This window comes from Hoplias malabaricus, chromosome 8, assembly GCF_029633855.1.
Source record: "Hoplias malabaricus isolate fHopMal1 chromosome 8, fHopMal1.hap1, whole genome shotgun sequence".
NCBI lineage: Eukaryota > Metazoa > Chordata > Actinopteri > Characiformes > Erythrinidae > Hoplias > Hoplias malabaricus.
In genome coordinates this window covers 44,028,676-44,045,050 of record NC_089807.1, presented here as the reverse complement: position 1 = coordinate 44,045,050, position 16,375 = coordinate 44,028,676, and the positions used below count along the sequence as shown (strand labels likewise).

Here is a 16,375-nt window from a genome sequence, read left to right as displayed (position 1 = left end):
ACCGAAGGCCGAGAGCGGGCGTCAACAACTTTTTTTAATTATTGTTTTCACTTTTTTTTTTTGTATTTTTTTTTACTTATTTTTTAACAATCTTGATTTTTCATCGTATTGTGTTTTTTATTATTTTTGTGGGTTCAAACACACCGGGATGGAACTGAACTCTCTTCTAATCCTCCTCGAAGCTGCAGAGTACTTGGAGAGAAGAGACAGAGGTATTTTTTAGATGTTTATTTGAGATTAAGGAATGGTACATATTTGTGTACAACATTCTAAAAGTCTCCTCAAAAATAAAGCAAAGTGTCGATTAATGTTAACGTTGAGCTGGACACTGTCCAAGCCATTCCCCAAAAATAAGCTCCATAAACGGAGATAGAAGATTGAGACTGAGCTCAAACAGACAGAATACGCTAAAGTCTGACAGTGCCTCTGTGGTGTTTATATTTCCCCGAGTAGCGTCAGACGAGCAGATTTAATAAAAGTACGTGTTGTTTGTTCTCTGGTGTTGTTTCAACGTTCAAAAACACGTATTTAGCGCAGATTCTGTTTACTTCATCAACAGAAGCAGAGCACGGTTACGCCTCAGTTTTACCCTTCAACAGTGACTTTTCCAGAAAGAAAACCAAAGCGTCGCCGATTTCCCGAAAGGCCCAGAGCGGCAGGTAAGAGCTGTTTGAAATCTGTGCTGAATAAAACGCTGGTGATGTGTTTGTGAGAGTTATTCCTCTGTAAACAGTGCCACGCGTACAGCTCCACTTTCTGTTCCCTCACTAACGCTCGGACTGCTCTAAACTCACTGCCTGCGTTGACTTCTATTTTATTTACATCTCTTAAACACGCTCTGTAGCTCTGTAATCCAGAGCGGTCTCTCCAGAGGCGCAGGCCCGCGACTGACCCAGTTTCGGTTCTTTTCGTGTCAGTTACAGCTATTCTGCCCCGTGATTGGCTCAGAGTTGGTCCTGGTCCAGTTCGGGTAGAGCTCGGTTTTGACCCGGTTTTAGCGTTGGCCTCGTTTCCCCTGACTCAGGGTTAGCTCTGTTTCAGCCCAGTTGTGGCTCAGTTGGTGTACAGCTTCACACATGACGTCTCCCAGTTTTGACACTGATTGGTCTAAGTCTAAGTCTCCTCTGATTTGCCTGCACTGTTTTTCCTCTGCCCTGTTGTCTCTGACCTGACCCAGTTAGATGTTGTTTTGTTCCTGACTCAGCTCTTATTTTGCCTCTGTTTTGGATGAGCTCTGGTCTCTGTCACTGAAACCATCCCCTGCTTTGTGCAAAGAAAGTGCATCGTCAGTTGTCAGTTGTGACTAATTTCTAATTCCTGCCCAAGCTGCAGAAAAGACCGTGACCTGATGCAGTGCAACTCAAACCGAAACTTTTACCCAGTGCCAGCACCTTCCTTATCTGCAAGCAATGGCGTAAAAATAAATTAAGAGCATTTCCTCCTTTTGTGCGACCCGTTTTCTGGGTGCATGTTTCTGAAGGGTGTTTTTTTTTTTTTCTTTTTTTGGGTCAGCTGCAGGTGGGCGTGGTGCCCAAAAGCATACAGCTGAATCCCCAAAACATTCACAAAGTCTTCACCGAGTTTCAGGAAGCTGGTTAAATATATCCTCTATCCTAACTCTGACCTAAAACCCATGAAAAAAATCTGGCTTTAGTTTCCAGAGGCGAACTGATCCCTGTGTTTTCTCCCCTCCCCCGTTCCCCTCAGCTCACAAATCACTAGACTTTTAGGAAACCGTCAAGAAAACATACCACTGGGATGGTAAAATATTCTCAGAGCCAAAGCGGCGAGGCACAAACTTTTCCTCTCGGCTCGGGCAGAGTTTGGAGACTTGCAAAAACACTTTATTTACAGCTGAAGGCTTGTCGGTGTAAATCTAAGGTCTGCTGCAAAATGACTTATTTACTCCACGCTGCTCACAGAACAGGTTTTTTAGACCTTAAAGGTCACGTGAGCTCAATCTTATTTACCACAACCTGAAAGCACTAAAGCAGCAGCACAGAACTAACAACACTTTAATGTCTCTCTAATACGTTTAAGACACTAAAGGTTTGTGGTGAATTCAGACACTGAGTAAATCCAGCTGTGGACAGAGGCTCTGTGAAATGAAATGTGACGCTCTGAAATGGCTGCACTTGAACCTAAGGTCACACGTTCAATGCCAAGTGTGGGCCAGAGGGGCGTAAAGCCCTACACCCCCCCCTCCCACTACCCCCCTAGCATTTTCCTATGGAGCTTAGGACCTCAATTCTGGAGGGTAAAATGTCCAATTAAATAATATTTAAAGTGCTATTTTTGATCTAGAACAAATTCCACATCAGCCCATCACCTCACTAAAGTTTACATGACTCAACACCATCAAATTCTCACAGCAAGTGTTCCACAATGTCTAATGAAAAGCCTTTCCGGGAGAGAGTCTGTGCAGTGAAGGGAACACACTCCTGATCAACCATCTCAGTTCAGGAGCGATGCCAGACAAGTAACGGTCCAGAAACTTTTGGCCGTGTAAGGAACTGTTGCAGGGCACATCTGGACCCAACCTTAACAGAGCGGGAGTCCGGTTAACCCCTTAACCCCTGAGGGTCCCTGTGTGTTCAATTACTTGTAGAAATTAGTTTCATAGTCATTACCAAATAATAATAAACATTATTGCTCAGATATATCCAACATGATTGTGGATTAATAATGGACCCATAGAGAACAACTCTGAAAACCCCAAAACCTGATACAATCACCCAATCACACGGCACCTGTCTATACAATCACCCAATCACACAACACCTGGCTACCCAATCACATGACACCTGTCTGTACAATCACCCAATCACACAACACCTGTCTACACCATTACCCAATCACATGGCACCTGTCTATACAATCACACAACACCTGTCTACACAATCACCCAATCACGTGACACCTGTCTGTACAATCACACAATCACACGACACCTGTCTATACAATCACCCAATCACACGACACCTGTTTGTACAATCACACAACACCTGTCTATGCAATCACCCAATCACGTGACAACTGTCTGTACAGTCACCCAATCTCACGACACCTCTCTATACAATCACCCAATCACACGACACCTGTCTATACAATCGCCCAATCACGTGACACCTGTCTATAAATCACCCAATCACACAACACCTGTCTATACAACCACCCAATCACTCGACACATGTCTTGACAATCACCCAATCACACGACACCTGTTTATACAATCACACGACACCTGTTGATACAATCCCCCAATCACGTGACACCGGTCTATAAATCACCCAATCACAAAACATCTGTCTATACAATGGTGTTAGTCGTGGTGCCTGTGTTAGTCGTGGTGACGATGTTGGTCGTGGTGACGGTGTTAGTCGTGGTGACGGTGTTAGTCGTGGTCGTGGTGACTGTGTTAATTGTGGTGACGGTGTTAGTCGTGGTCGTGGTGACTGTGTTAATTGTGGTGACGGTGTTAGTCGTGGTCGTGGTGACTGTGTTAGTCGTGGTGACTGTGTTAATTGTGGTGACGGTGTTAGTCGTGGTCGTGGTGACTGTGTTAATTGTGGTGACGGTGTTAGTCGTGGTCGTGGTGACTGTGTTAATTGTGGTGACGGTGTTAGTCGTGGTCGTGGTGACTGTGTTAATTGTGGTGACGGTGTTAGTCGTGGTCGTGGTGACTGTGTTAGTCGTGGTGACTGTGTTAATTGTGGTGACGGTGTTAGTCGTGGTCGTGGTGACTGTGTTAATTGTGGTGACGGTGTTAGTCGTGGTCGTGGTGACTGTGTTAGTGGTGGTGACTGTGTTAGTCGTGGTGACGATGTTGGTCGTGGTGATGGTGTTAGATGTTTTGTGAATGGGGCATTTGTTTTGAGACAGATGTCATCTGTGTTTGCTCGTAAACACACTGAGGACTGAATTAGCTGCATGTGTCTGAACATGCCAGAGAGAGAGAGAGAGAGAGAGAGAGAGAGAGAGAGAGAGAACACAGAGAGAGAGAGAGAGAGAGAGAGAGAGAGAGAGAGAGAGAGAGAGAGAGAGAACACAGAGAGAGAGAGAGAGAGAGAACATAGAGAGAGAGAGAGAGAGAGAGAGAGAGAGAGGTGTTATTGGGTTGTGTGTGTTGAGTGCGTTTGTGCGTGTGTGTGTGCGTATGTTATTGTGTGTTTGTTATTGAGTGTGTGTGTGTTATTGAGTCTGTGTGTGTTATTTTGTGTGTGTGTGTGTTTGCGTGTGTGTGTGTGTGTGTGTTATTTTGTGTGTGTGTGTGTTGGGGTAATTTTATATTCACAGTGAGGTGGTGACAATTTAAAAACAGCTTTATTTTAGCTCAGATCAGAAACTGTGACCTGAGTATGAGGAGGGGCTTTAAAACACACACACACACAACCACACACACACACACACACACACAACCACACACACACACACAAACACACACACACATGGTTTGTAAAGATTCAGTTTTATTTCTCCTTTCCTTTAAACAGTGAAGTCCTGCTGTGGCCGTATCTTAGTGATGATAATAATGGCAGTATATTACTGGCTGTGCTCATTTTATTTCTGCTCTCTTTCTCTTTCAGATCGTCACACAATGAACTGGAGAAACACAGGTGAGACAGATTTATTTCCCATGATTACTTGTTTTTAACGTTGTGCTGTAGCGAAATGTCACACACATTAGAGGGCCATGGTTTTACTGAAGGCTTCAGAGAGTGTGAACTAGTCTTTAGAAATATACAACTGGAAAAATCCTAGTCCCTGCCTTCATCCCTAATTCAGAAGCCACTGACAAAACACATGACCGACCTGGCACTGCCGGACTACAGCTGGAGGATTCTCTGGGAGAGAGAGAACTCTGCAGAAAGGAGCACAGTGTTGACTCCTCCCCCTGTCTTTCTCCTCTCCCTGTGCGGAGGAATTGTAAAATTCCACTGTTCCACACACCAGAGGAACCCCATCACTCCAGAGAACACAGTTCCACTGTTCCACACACCAGAGGATCTGGATTGAGGTCCATTTTGACAGCTTTTGTGCAGTGAGGTTGGGCTCATGTACAGTTTCTCCAGAGACTCTCAGATGTGTGCAGATGTGTGTATAACCCCAGCTTTGGGCAGTGGAACAGTGTTCTCTGAAGTTGGAAGTGTGTTTAATCAGATATCGGCATCCCCCAGAATTCATACCGGTGCAGCACTGTTTGATTTGACTCAGTGAACACAGGCAGCTGGTGACCAATCAGAAACAGCCAAACACTCAGGTGATGTGACATCACAACCACAACCCAAAAACACACAGGCCTGGGATATTCTGAGCCCCAGGTGAACAGCAGGCCAGAGGTTTTTACAGCTGTGGCATCTGGACCCTGTGGCTGTGGCCTGTGACTAATCTGAGCTATGAGAGGGTTAGCATTAGCGTGGCGTGTGAGTGTTTGTGACTCTCGCTAACGGAGGGTGGAGAAACAAGCTCAGACACATCCCTCCGTCCCAGAGCTGACAGAACCTCCTCAGATTCCTGCCCGGGAACAACCTTCGGTTCCCCCAGAACGTGAGCGTGAGCTGGTACAGGGCCGCCCCAGACTCAGGGCTCACTCTGGAAAACAGGAGCGATGAAGACAGAGCCGGACACTTTAAACACTTTAAAGTGAAAAGATGGAGACTGGTAACCGCAGAAAGACATGACAGCGTGGAAAAGACGGATGACGGTCGGTCTCCGGTGTGTTTTAGTGTTTTGAAAAGTCTCAGAAATCTGACTGAGATCTGTCTGAGGTAAAGTCCAAGATGAAACAAGTGGAATACGCTTCCAAATGCATTACTACTTTATTAGTTGACAGAAGTCGACAGAAAGGAGTATTGTTGATCCACTTCACTAGAGGGCAGTGTTGTGAACACAGAAGGTCCTAGAAATGTGCTCCTGAAACTGCAGGGGTATAGCACTGGATTATTCTGTCAGTGAATTATTAGAAGTTCTGTTATCTCCATCTACCCCCAGAAGACCAGAACAACACCGCAGATCTGCCCCAGTACCGGACCAAGGAATTACCCCAGGAGACCAGGACAGTACCTGGTAGAACCCTGGGTTCTCGATGGGAGGTCCTTTATCCTTAGAGTAATTTACAGAGAGACACAGCTTTCTGTTTCTGTTTTTCAGGTCTGTGTCAGTAAACAGCTGTTGTGTGTTGTAACCTCTTGTTTGTGTTAGAAAGGAAAGTCCTTTTTTGTGCGTGAACCTGCAGCGTGTGTGTGCGTGCACGTGTGTGTGTGCTTATGCGTGTGTGTGTGTGTGTGTGTGTGTGCTTATGCGTGTGTGTGTATGTGCGTGCGTGTGCATGCATGTACGTGTGCGTGTGTCTGTGCGTGTGCTTGTGTGCGTGTGTGTGGGTGTGCAAGTGCATGTGTGTGCATGTACGTGTGTGTGTGTGTGCGTGCATGTACGTGTGTGTGTGTGTGTGCTTGCATGTACGTATGTGCGTGTGTGTACATGTGCGTGCATGTGTGTGCGTGTACGTCCGTGTGCGCGTGCATGTACGTGTGTGTGTGCATGCATGTGCGTGCGTGCATGTGTGTGTGTGTGCGTGTGCATGTGTGTGTGTGCGTGTGTGTGCTTGCATGTACGTATGCGTGTGTGTGTACATGTGCGTGTGCGTGTGTGTGTGTGTGCTTGCATGTACGTATGCGCGTGTGTGTACATGTGCGTGCATGTGTGTACCCGAACATTCGTCTGTTTCTGTATTCGCTCGAGGGGCAGGTGTTGTTTTTAACTTTGAGATTCAGATGTTTATACGTAGCCTATTGATAAAAGTAATGCTCTGACCATATTCAGGTTCGTCAACATAAAAGTCCTGAATGAACCTAAAACAGCCAAAGTACAGACAGTTGATTGCGTCAGCGTCGAGGCTGATGTTAGAGCATCACCACAAAGCTCTGAGTAACCCCTGGCGTTAGTGACCCTCCGACTGCACCATATTACTAATGTTTTACTGCCAAGGCCCTGGTGTTGGGGACAGCCTCAGAGCGCAGTGACCCTAGTGTCCGTTTCAGGAGCGGAGCTGGACGAGCAGGTGTCCAGGGACCTTTGGGTACGGAGTGCGTGTTTTGCAGGAAACTCCACTCTGCTGCATTCACCTTTTACTCAAAGCTATTCCCACTCCTGGGGGAGCAGGTGGAGGGTGTGGGGTGTCTTGTTATTTTTGTTGCTCCGTGTGTGTTTGGGGAGGGTGGAGGGCTCCAGCTGAACACACTGCTCTCCTTATACGCCCTGCACACTTCACCCACACTTCCTGTGCAGAGCTCCACATGTTCCAGATGTGGTCACGGTCACAGGTAGAAGACCCCTCCCCCTCCCTCCAGAGTGACCCCCACCCCCCAGGCCCCCGCACACACACCTGCTCAGCTCTGCTGCTTGTTTACCTCACTGTGTGTTTTTCACTGTCTGTGATGTGTGTTTATGTTGTTGTTGTTCATTGTTGTTTGTTGTTTACTGTTGTTTAGACGTGCTAAACTGCGACTGTATCTGGAACAGTTGAAGCAGTTGGTTCCACTGGGTCCAGACAGCTCCAGACACACCACACTGAGTCTGCTGAAACGCGCTCGGATACACATCAAGGTACATGACATGCACACACACTACACACAGCACACTTTACTGAATACACACAAGAGGTCGTGAGTGATTGTGTTATCTGTGTGTCTGTATTTGTGTTACATATATATTCCTTGTGTGTGTGTGTGTGTGTGTGTGTGTGTGTGTAGAAGCTGGAAGAGCAGGACAGGAAAGCTCTTAATGTGAAGGAACAGCTCCAGAGAGAACATCGCTACCTCAAACGGCGTCTAGAACAGCTGGGTGTGGAGAGAACCCGCACAGACAGCATGGGTTCCACCATATCCACCGACTCAGAACACGGTACCGTCAGTTCGGGTCCAGTACCTTCATGCACACACACACACACACACACACACACACACACACACACAAACACACACGGGTCAATTCTGGGTCGACTGGAGTTTAATTATTTGTAGAAATAATAAATAATGAATAAATGTTTGTCTCTGTGTGTGTGTGTGTGTGTGTGTGTGTTTCCTCAGAGGTGGATGTTGATATTGAGGGGATGGGGTTCACAGCGTGTGATGGAGACAGTGTGGAGAGTGAAGCTGAAGATCTCTACAGCTCCAGCTCCAGCAGCCATTACTCACGCTCACATAGAGGCCACGCCCACATCTACTGAAGTCACGCCCCCAGACAAACCCCTCCCACCCACCAGCAGGCAGGAAGCAGCTGGCTGGATTTCCTGTCTCTCCTCCTTTCTGACCCTTCCCCCGGCTCTGAGACGATTCTGAGATGACTCTGAGATGACTCAGATGTCTCAGATGACTCTGAGAGGGTGCGGGGCATCTATGATTCATCTTTTCAGCTTTGATCTGTCGGCTAACCCTCCTTGATTAACCGAGCCCCATCCGAATTGACTCCGTCCCGTTTACTGTCCCTCCGCTGTGTTTACATTTCCAGTGGCCAAAGGAAACATTTAATTTCCTATTTTTCAGTTTGTCCTGCAGTGGAATTCCAGGAAGGAATCGTCCCTGTGTCAATAAACGCTTAGTGAAGGCTAAGCACAGTAGCATTTATCACACTACGTACTGCAGAGCAACACAGAAATTCCCATTCAGTCCACACTGTGGCTCAAGCACTTTTAACTCAGTATTTTAATGGGTAATTTGTCTGTGTTCTCTGGAGTGATGGGGTTCCTCTGGTGTGTGGAACAGTGGAACTGTGTTCTCTGGAGTGATGGAGTTCCTCTGGTGTGTGGAACAGTAGAACTGTGTTCTCCAGAGTGATGGAGTTCCTCTGGTGTGTGGAACAGTGGAACCGTGTTCTCCGGAGTGATGGAGTTCCTCTGGTGTGTGGAACAGTAGAACTGTGTTTTCCGGAGTGATGGAGTTCTTCTGGTGTGTGGAACAGTGGAACTGTGTTCTCTGGAGTGATGGGGTTCCTCTGGTGTGTGGAACAGTGGAACTGTGTTCTCTGGAGTGATGGGGTTCCTCTGGTGTGTGGAACAGTGGAACTGTGTTCTCTGGAGTGATGGGGTTCCTCTGGTGTGTGGAACGTTGGAACAGTGTTCTCCGGAGTGATGGAGTTCCTCTGGTGTGTGGAACAGTGGAACCGTGTTCTCCGGAGTGATGGAGTTCCTCTGGTGTGTGGAACAGTAGAACTGTGTTCTCCGGAGTGATGGAGTTCCTCTGGTGTGTGGAACAGTGGAACCGTGTTCTCCGGAGTGATGGAGTTCCTCTGGTGTGTGAAACAGTGTTCTCTGGAGTGATGGGGTTCCTCTGGTGTGTGGAACAGTGGAACTGTGTTCTCTGGAGTGATGGGGTTCGTCTGGTGTGTGGAACAGTGGAACTGTTTTCTTTGGGGTGAGTTGGAGTGTTGAGTTTGATCCAGAACTAATCCCCAACACCAGCCCCTGACCCTCACTGATGATGAGGAGGCTGAACTCCATCAGACCCTCACAGCTATGTTCTAATATCTGGTGTATATAGAGTGAGAGGAAAACACTCCGGAATCTTCCCTTTGTTCCTAAAAGCCAGGAAATGAAAAAATTGGAAGAACAGGATTCTTTGGGATCGATTGTGAACTGATGACAGAGAAATGAAATCCGGAGACAGCGACGAATTGGAGTCGTGTTTTCTTTGTGACGATAAATCACTACGGTTAGCGCTGGTGCTACGTTAGCATTGTGCTGGCAGCTAGCGGTGAAGCTGAGCTCTGAGGCTCCTCGGGATCCAAGTCGCTCTTTTCCTCTTTCAGTAGCGAAGTGATGTAGCAATAAACTCAGAGAACCTCAGCATTCCTGATCGACTGTATTGATCCCGAGGCTTTGACGGCACTAAAAACTAGAGCGCTTCGCTATCGCTAGCACTTCCGCTTTCGCCGTCGATTACAGCGACTGATCAAAGCTGAACCAGTCGATCAAGAAATGAACAGAAAACCATAGAATACACAATCTGCTCCATAGATCCGCACTCTCTGGGTTTTCTGTCGGATTCCTCCAGGGCGGCGCCACAGAGATGTTTCAGGGACAAATCGGGGACAGTTTTTGACATCATCAAATTTTGATAATAATATTATTTTTTAAGTATAACATTATGAGCGTAGTTTTTCTCGTAATTTTACGGCTGACTTCTTGAAATGTATCCTTGTCATTTAGAAAATTTATTTTCATTTTTATCCCGGTTTTCATCTGTCATTCAGGACTCCCGCAACCGCAGGCACAAGGGGGCGTTGGGGAGTGGGTGGGGGTCGCTGTTTTGAACCCCTGCTTCCTCTGAGACACTTGAGGCTGACCCACATCGTTTTTTCTGAACAGCTTAATCCCTGGAGGAGAACAAACACTGCCCAGATCTGTCACATCAGCCGACAGATGCCCAGAACCTGTCACCGTGAGCAGAGGTGGGGTGGGTTGGCATCCCAGTTCCTCCAACAGAGAGAGGGTGGTCAGATATTCTCTGTCTGACCCCTGCCCTCAGACGCTGAGACACCCCTGGGGACAGAACGGCCCCCTCCTGAGGAGAGGGTTTATCATTTTCTAACAGTGATCCAGGGGATGCAGGACTGACAGCTGCCCACAGGGGGCAGTATTGACCTTTTATTTCTTTTGGCATATTTTAAATCCTTTCTCTTTAAAATACCTTTATAAATATATATGTAAAAGTATATAAAATGAGATCAGCCTCCAAACGCAGGTTGGACTAATGCAAAAAAACAAACAAAAAAAATTATAAAATATAAATAAATTAAAAAAAGCAGTGCATTAAACCGAGGAGCAGCTGAGGTCAGAGTTCAGAGTGTAGCCTGTATTTCCTTTATCAAAGTTTTATATTATATTTTCCTAAATGTTCCTAAAGATTAAAGACAAAAAAGTATCTATAAATGAATAGATATAAATAAATATGAATATCACTCTGGGCTCCTCTCTGAGGTTTAAACAGTTGCTCAGTGCCTTGATTCCACCGCGGTCACTTTACATCATCAGGACTCTCAGGTCTCCCTCCGTCATCCCTCCTTCCATCATCTGTGAGGAAAGTGAGTGCTGTTTAAAGCAACACTAGGTAAATTCTTACCTTAAAATTCCAGTTTCAGAATCATGGTGATGCTCCGCTGAGCTGTCAGCACTGCAGAAATTGCACTATGTAACTTTTGGGGGGGGACCCATGATTTCAGGAAAGTGCCAATGTAGGGTGAGCCCAAGACCAAAAACACCAAATCTAACCTACTGTTGCATTAAAGTGAAAAATCCGTAAAACGTCATTTTCTTGAAGAATCCAGGAACGCAGAGTTAGCTTTTTTGGCTAGTTTAACAGGTTAAGCTAACGCAGCTACATATAACAGAAGCTGGTTCTGCTCCGATTAGCATGGTGCTAAATCATCAGTACTTCAGTCTAAAATGTTAGCGTAATGGAGGGATTTAGAGTTTCAGAGGTATTTAATGTGGTGTTTCCAAGGGACTTAAAGTGGTTGGATGGCGAGCCTGATGGTGACACCAAGATTGAAGATGACCCGTTATGTCGATGTTTGTTTGTTTGTGTTTGTTGGAGAGTCCCAGCCACAGAGGCTCCGCCCACGGAGAGTTGACGGAGAGTGAAACTTTCAGTGGTTTAATCTAACCTCACTGTCAGGATTGTGTCTTAGCCACGTTTGGTCTCCGTGAAAACTCTGGTGCTGACAGAGCCGTGGGTCAATAAGCTCCGCCCCTGCATTCACTCTTGGCTAGTGTTACCGCAGGAGAATTCTGGGTAATTATCCCTTTTTTTTACCAGCTTCAGGATTGGCTTCTCCCACATGAAACCCCGCCCATCGTTCAGCATTAACTCACATAGTGAACATAAACATCAACAAACACCTTAACCTGTGTGTGCCGTGGAGGGTTCTCCGACCGAAGAACATCCACTTAATATTAAAAATGATTCTAGAGTCTAGAACCTTCTCTGGCTGATTTATCTGGTTCTAAGGTGAACTGAGAACCTTGGTATTTGTTTTGAATAAACTGGTAGAGGGGCTGTTGATTCAAAGCCAACGGGGTGACAGAGAAATAACACAACTGCTCTTTCATCTGTTTGTTTGTTTGTTTGTTTGTTTGAGTGTAAACTGCAGCACATACTCGTGACCAGCTCTGACATTTTTACTTTATTATTTTTTAACTTCTCCCAGAAAAAAGGAACTGTTTTTTTTCTGTGAAGAGTTTACATCCATGTCAAGGGCTGTTGGTAGCAAAATAAAAGTCCCCTCTGAGTACGCTGGTCAGAGAACAATGGACTGACGTTAAAACTGAGGAGAACCCTGCACAGATCCTCCTGTTCAGAGTCCTTAATTTGGGAGGATTTAAGGTGGAGCTATTCTGGTTTCTCTTGAAATGAGATGTACCTGTGACAGATGTCTCACTCTTTGAGCAGCTGGTCATTAAGGAGTTAAATAAAGTAATGCTACAATGCCCCCCCCACCCCCCAGTGTGCTCCAGTGTTAGCATGTAGCATGTAGCATTATTGATATGGAGCTCCTTGTATGGGCAAGATGCTGCGTGCCCTCAGTGACGGACCAATGAAAACTGTTTAAACCTGCTTTGGCGAAAAGCTCCACCCACTGTACAAACTCTGTCCTGTTTGTGTTTATACTTTTTCTAAATTCACAGTTCATTCTCGACTTCTGGCTGAACGTGAAAGCACTTTTATCTTTCTTTAGTCTTTTATGTCTTAAATATATTTCTATGTGGACTTTACTCTTTCACGGGGTGTGGCTTATTCCGTCAGATTAAAGAGATTAAATTGACCTGGTTTTGTTTTCAGTTTAAAGCTGAACACACAGTTGACGCTCAGTTCCATTAACGTCTGCTTTCAGTCACAGTTTTCTGATCAACATTTAAATTCAAAAGATATTTACAAAAGTATTATTGTTGCAGTTTAAAAGCTTCCTCCAAAAAAACAAAAACAGATCTCGGGCAGAAAGAAACCGCACGATGCCTTTAATTCACAGCCCATGCTTTTATTTTGTAGTTTTTTTTTTTTTTTTTTTTAAAGCCTTTTACACAGCTCTGTTTTCTCCGTCGCTCTCTGTTCTGGTTCTGGAGAGTTCTGTGCAAATCTGTGAATACGACTCCTGCTCCAGTACCTGCTTTTATTTTGTTTGTTTGTGTATCGACGTGTACCTGGTGCTGGCTGCTTTTGTGGCCCACTCTGAAAGGTATTGCTTTCTTTTGTTGTAAAGTAAAATAATAAAAAAGGTTTTGTACACACTGCGTTCAGTTTGATTGATTATTAAAAGGGAAATTGAAAGATTTATTTTAATGCCACAGATTAAAAGTCTCTATTGTCTTCAGAGTTGGTCCCCACTGTGATTTTAATGTATTTTAGTGAAATATAAATGATATTTTAAAATGATGAAGATTAAGATTAAATTTCTTTAAGAAAACAAAGTCCATTATAAACTCAGAGATTTGTAAGAACCGACTCTGAGCGAGCCGAGTCACAGGATCCGACTCGGGGTAATAAAGTGGTCAGTGCGCGCGCTCTAGCGGCCGATTCGCCGCACTGCGTCCGCCGTGAACTTTATGTGACGTCATAGGTGCATTAATGACTTTAATAATAGCGACATGATTCATTATTAAAATGAATGACTGTAAAACCGTGTAAAATGGAAGTCGTTAGGATTTCAGCACATATTTTTTCTTACTAAAATATTCACAATGAAATCCAGTCTCCGTTATTGATGAGCCCTGAGTGACGTGTGCAGCAGGGTTCAGAAATGAAAGACATATTTATACATTTAAAAACAGGTCAATTAAAGTAGTACATTCTGCACATTATAATAAATGATACCTACAAATAAACACTAATTATTTATAATTCCCACTGTATTTAATTTCTAATTTTCTAATGAAGTGAATTCACAAAGAAACTTTCCTGAACTGAAGGAGTTAATCAGGAGTGTTCCTTCCACAGCTGGAACACACTCTCCGTCGCTCCATATGTGTGTGTGTGTGTGTGTGTTGAAGGGCTCCTGTGCAGCTGCTCCAGCTGTTTTCCTGCGGCGGTTACACCGTTACACCCGCAGTGTTATGTGGCAGTGTAGAGCAGTCCTCCGGCGGCAGAGGGCGCTGTGGTGGAGCGGTGTGTGACTGGTTCCGGTTGTGTTTGTGTGTGAAGGTTGTCCTCTTCACGGTCAGAACTGTGAGTAAACGCTTTATAAACATATTCGGTTTATTAATAAACTATTTCTCACAGTGGAATAAGTGCCTCATTCGAGATTGCGGTTCCGAATGGGTTTGTGGAAATTATAACCTCTTCATTAGTGTCAGTCCACCTCTTCCCTGAAAGAGCCGCTTCCCCCCGAGCAGCGTTTCAGAGAGTTCCACCTTGCAGCAGTGAACCAACCCCCGCCCCATCGGACCGGGTCTGCGGTGGGGACCTGGTGTGTTGGGGCAGGGGGGGACCTGGTGTATGTGAAAGTGGGAATAATGATATTCCTGGTGTAGTTCACAGGGGAGATGTCGGGCTCCGGAGTGGATGAGCGTCTTCGAGCGCAGCAGCTGTGGAACCTGCGCAGACGCTGGCTTAAAGATCAGGAACTGAGTCCCAGAGAACCCGTCACCAACAGAACCCCTCACACAGCGGTACAGAACAAAGGCTGGGTGAGCGTGCACAGAAATATACACACACACACACACACAAGTTTGCACTGAACACCGTTTAAGGTGGAATCCCAGTAAACAATTAGCCGTTGATTCAACGTTGAAATAACGTAACGACTGCCGTCTAATCAACGTTCTCTTAAGGTTGAAAATGAAAGTTGAAAAGACGTCCAAACACAGACATTGAAAAGACGACTATTAGACGTATTTTGGACGTCCATTGACGTTATTAATTGGTCCCGAAATAAATTACTTGTATAAAACGCGTTTTGGACGTCCACTGACGTTATCGATTGGTCACCACTTAACTAACTTATTAAGATGGATTTTGGACGTCCATTGACGTTTAAGATATGTCCTTGATGGACAGACTACTTTTAGACCTATTTTGAACGTCCAGGGACGTTCCTTGTTTACTGGGATGGAAAGTTCCGGTGAGAGCTCCTGAGTTAACCGCTTTTAAAAAAAAAACATACACTGCTTTTTACTTGAAATCTAATCATTCCTGTTTTTCCAGACGTTCCGAGCGTACAGAGCTGGGACCTTTGCTTTGACACGGATCCTGATTCCTGCGTGGATCATTCACTATTACGTCAAGTACCATGTGGCTGTGAGTTTCTTCTGTGTCTCTTCAGTGTCTCATTTTCCCACGGAAATAAACTCAGTCTGAGACTGAACAGAGCGATTGTTCGGCTCCGGATCATGACTCTCCTTCCTTTCACAGACGCTGCCGTATGGAATCGTGGCGCTGAAGCCCAGACTGTTCCCGGTGAGTTTAACACAACTTCACTCCAGTCTGGACACTGACAATGGATCCGAACACATCTGGGGCTGGTGATGATGATTAAAGCAGGTTTATTTAATCTGGTGTTGATCTGAATTCCAGGGAGACACTGTTCTGGAGACGGGAGAAGTCGTTCCTGATCTTCCTGAAGCTGGAGGCCATGGTCACCACTGAAACCCCTTAAAGATCTTTAGATTCTCTTCTTCTGCAGAACGTGTGTGTGTGTGTGTGTGTGTGTGTGTATACAAATGTAAATGAATGCTAATAAAATAATTTAAAATCACATCCTCCTCATGTTTTTGGGTCTCGGGTCTAACTCGGTGAATTCAGAAGTCCACAACATGCCCCGGATTTCCACCTTTTCCCTGAGCTTCATTTCTCTGCCTCAGTCACAGACAGCAGGGGGTGCAGCGTTGTGTAGAATTCTGGGTTAAATGGAATTTTAAGAAAGTTACTGATACAGAGTCAAGCTTCAATGTATGTGAAGGTTTGGGAGAGTGATGATGTAAAGGATGATGGAGGACAGTGTTCCTTCAGTAAACAACAACAATAAAAAAAAGGTTAATTTACTTAATCTTTGTTTTTCCAAAAATCAAGAAAGAAAGCCGTCATTTTAGATTGACGCAAGCCCTGTTTAGATTCTGTTGGGTGGGAGTTTATTGCTGAAGCACAAAGGAATTATAAAAAACAATAATTATTCTATTATTTTGGGGACGGGGGAGGGATATTAAACACTAGATTTACCCAGAAACACTACACTCCAAACGGCAACATCCACAACCTTGTGTTCAGATTAAAACAAAACACCTTCATTGCTATTTATTTATTTATTTATTTGGCTGTGTTTTGTTACAGGGTTTTCTGTAACACGGGACTTTTATTTTGACACGTGGGCGAGTAGTGACGTGGTTGCA

General features: G+C 45.2%; 2 protein-coding genes across 2 annotated transcripts; both read left to right on the top strand.

Moving 5' to 3' along the window:
* Nucleotides 1-13,008, top strand: mxd4 (MAX dimerization protein 4). Its single transcript, XM_066678701.1, has 6 exons — nucleotides 1-212; nucleotides 560-659; nucleotides 4,587-4,616; nucleotides 7,491-7,605; nucleotides 7,752-7,902; nucleotides 8,088-13,008. Exons 1-6 carry the CDS (start codon nucleotides 149-151, stop codon nucleotides 8,225-8,227), a joined length of 600 nt encoding a protein of 199 aa, XP_066534798.1. The 5' UTR covers nucleotides 1-148; the 3' UTR covers nucleotides 8,228-13,008.
* Nucleotides 13,009-14,058: 1,050 nt separating this feature from the next.
* On the top strand, nucleotides 14,059-15,737 carry ndufb6 (NADH:ubiquinone oxidoreductase subunit B). Its single transcript, XM_066678700.1, has 5 exons — nucleotides 14,059-14,216; nucleotides 14,522-14,677; nucleotides 15,195-15,287; nucleotides 15,402-15,446; nucleotides 15,564-15,737. Exons 2-5 carry the CDS (start codon nucleotides 14,534-14,536, stop codon nucleotides 15,633-15,635), a joined length of 354 nt encoding a protein of 117 aa, XP_066534797.1. The 5' UTR covers nucleotides 14,059-14,216; nucleotides 14,522-14,533; the 3' UTR covers nucleotides 15,636-15,737.
* The last annotated feature ends 638 nt before the right edge of the window (nucleotides 15,738-16,375 follow it).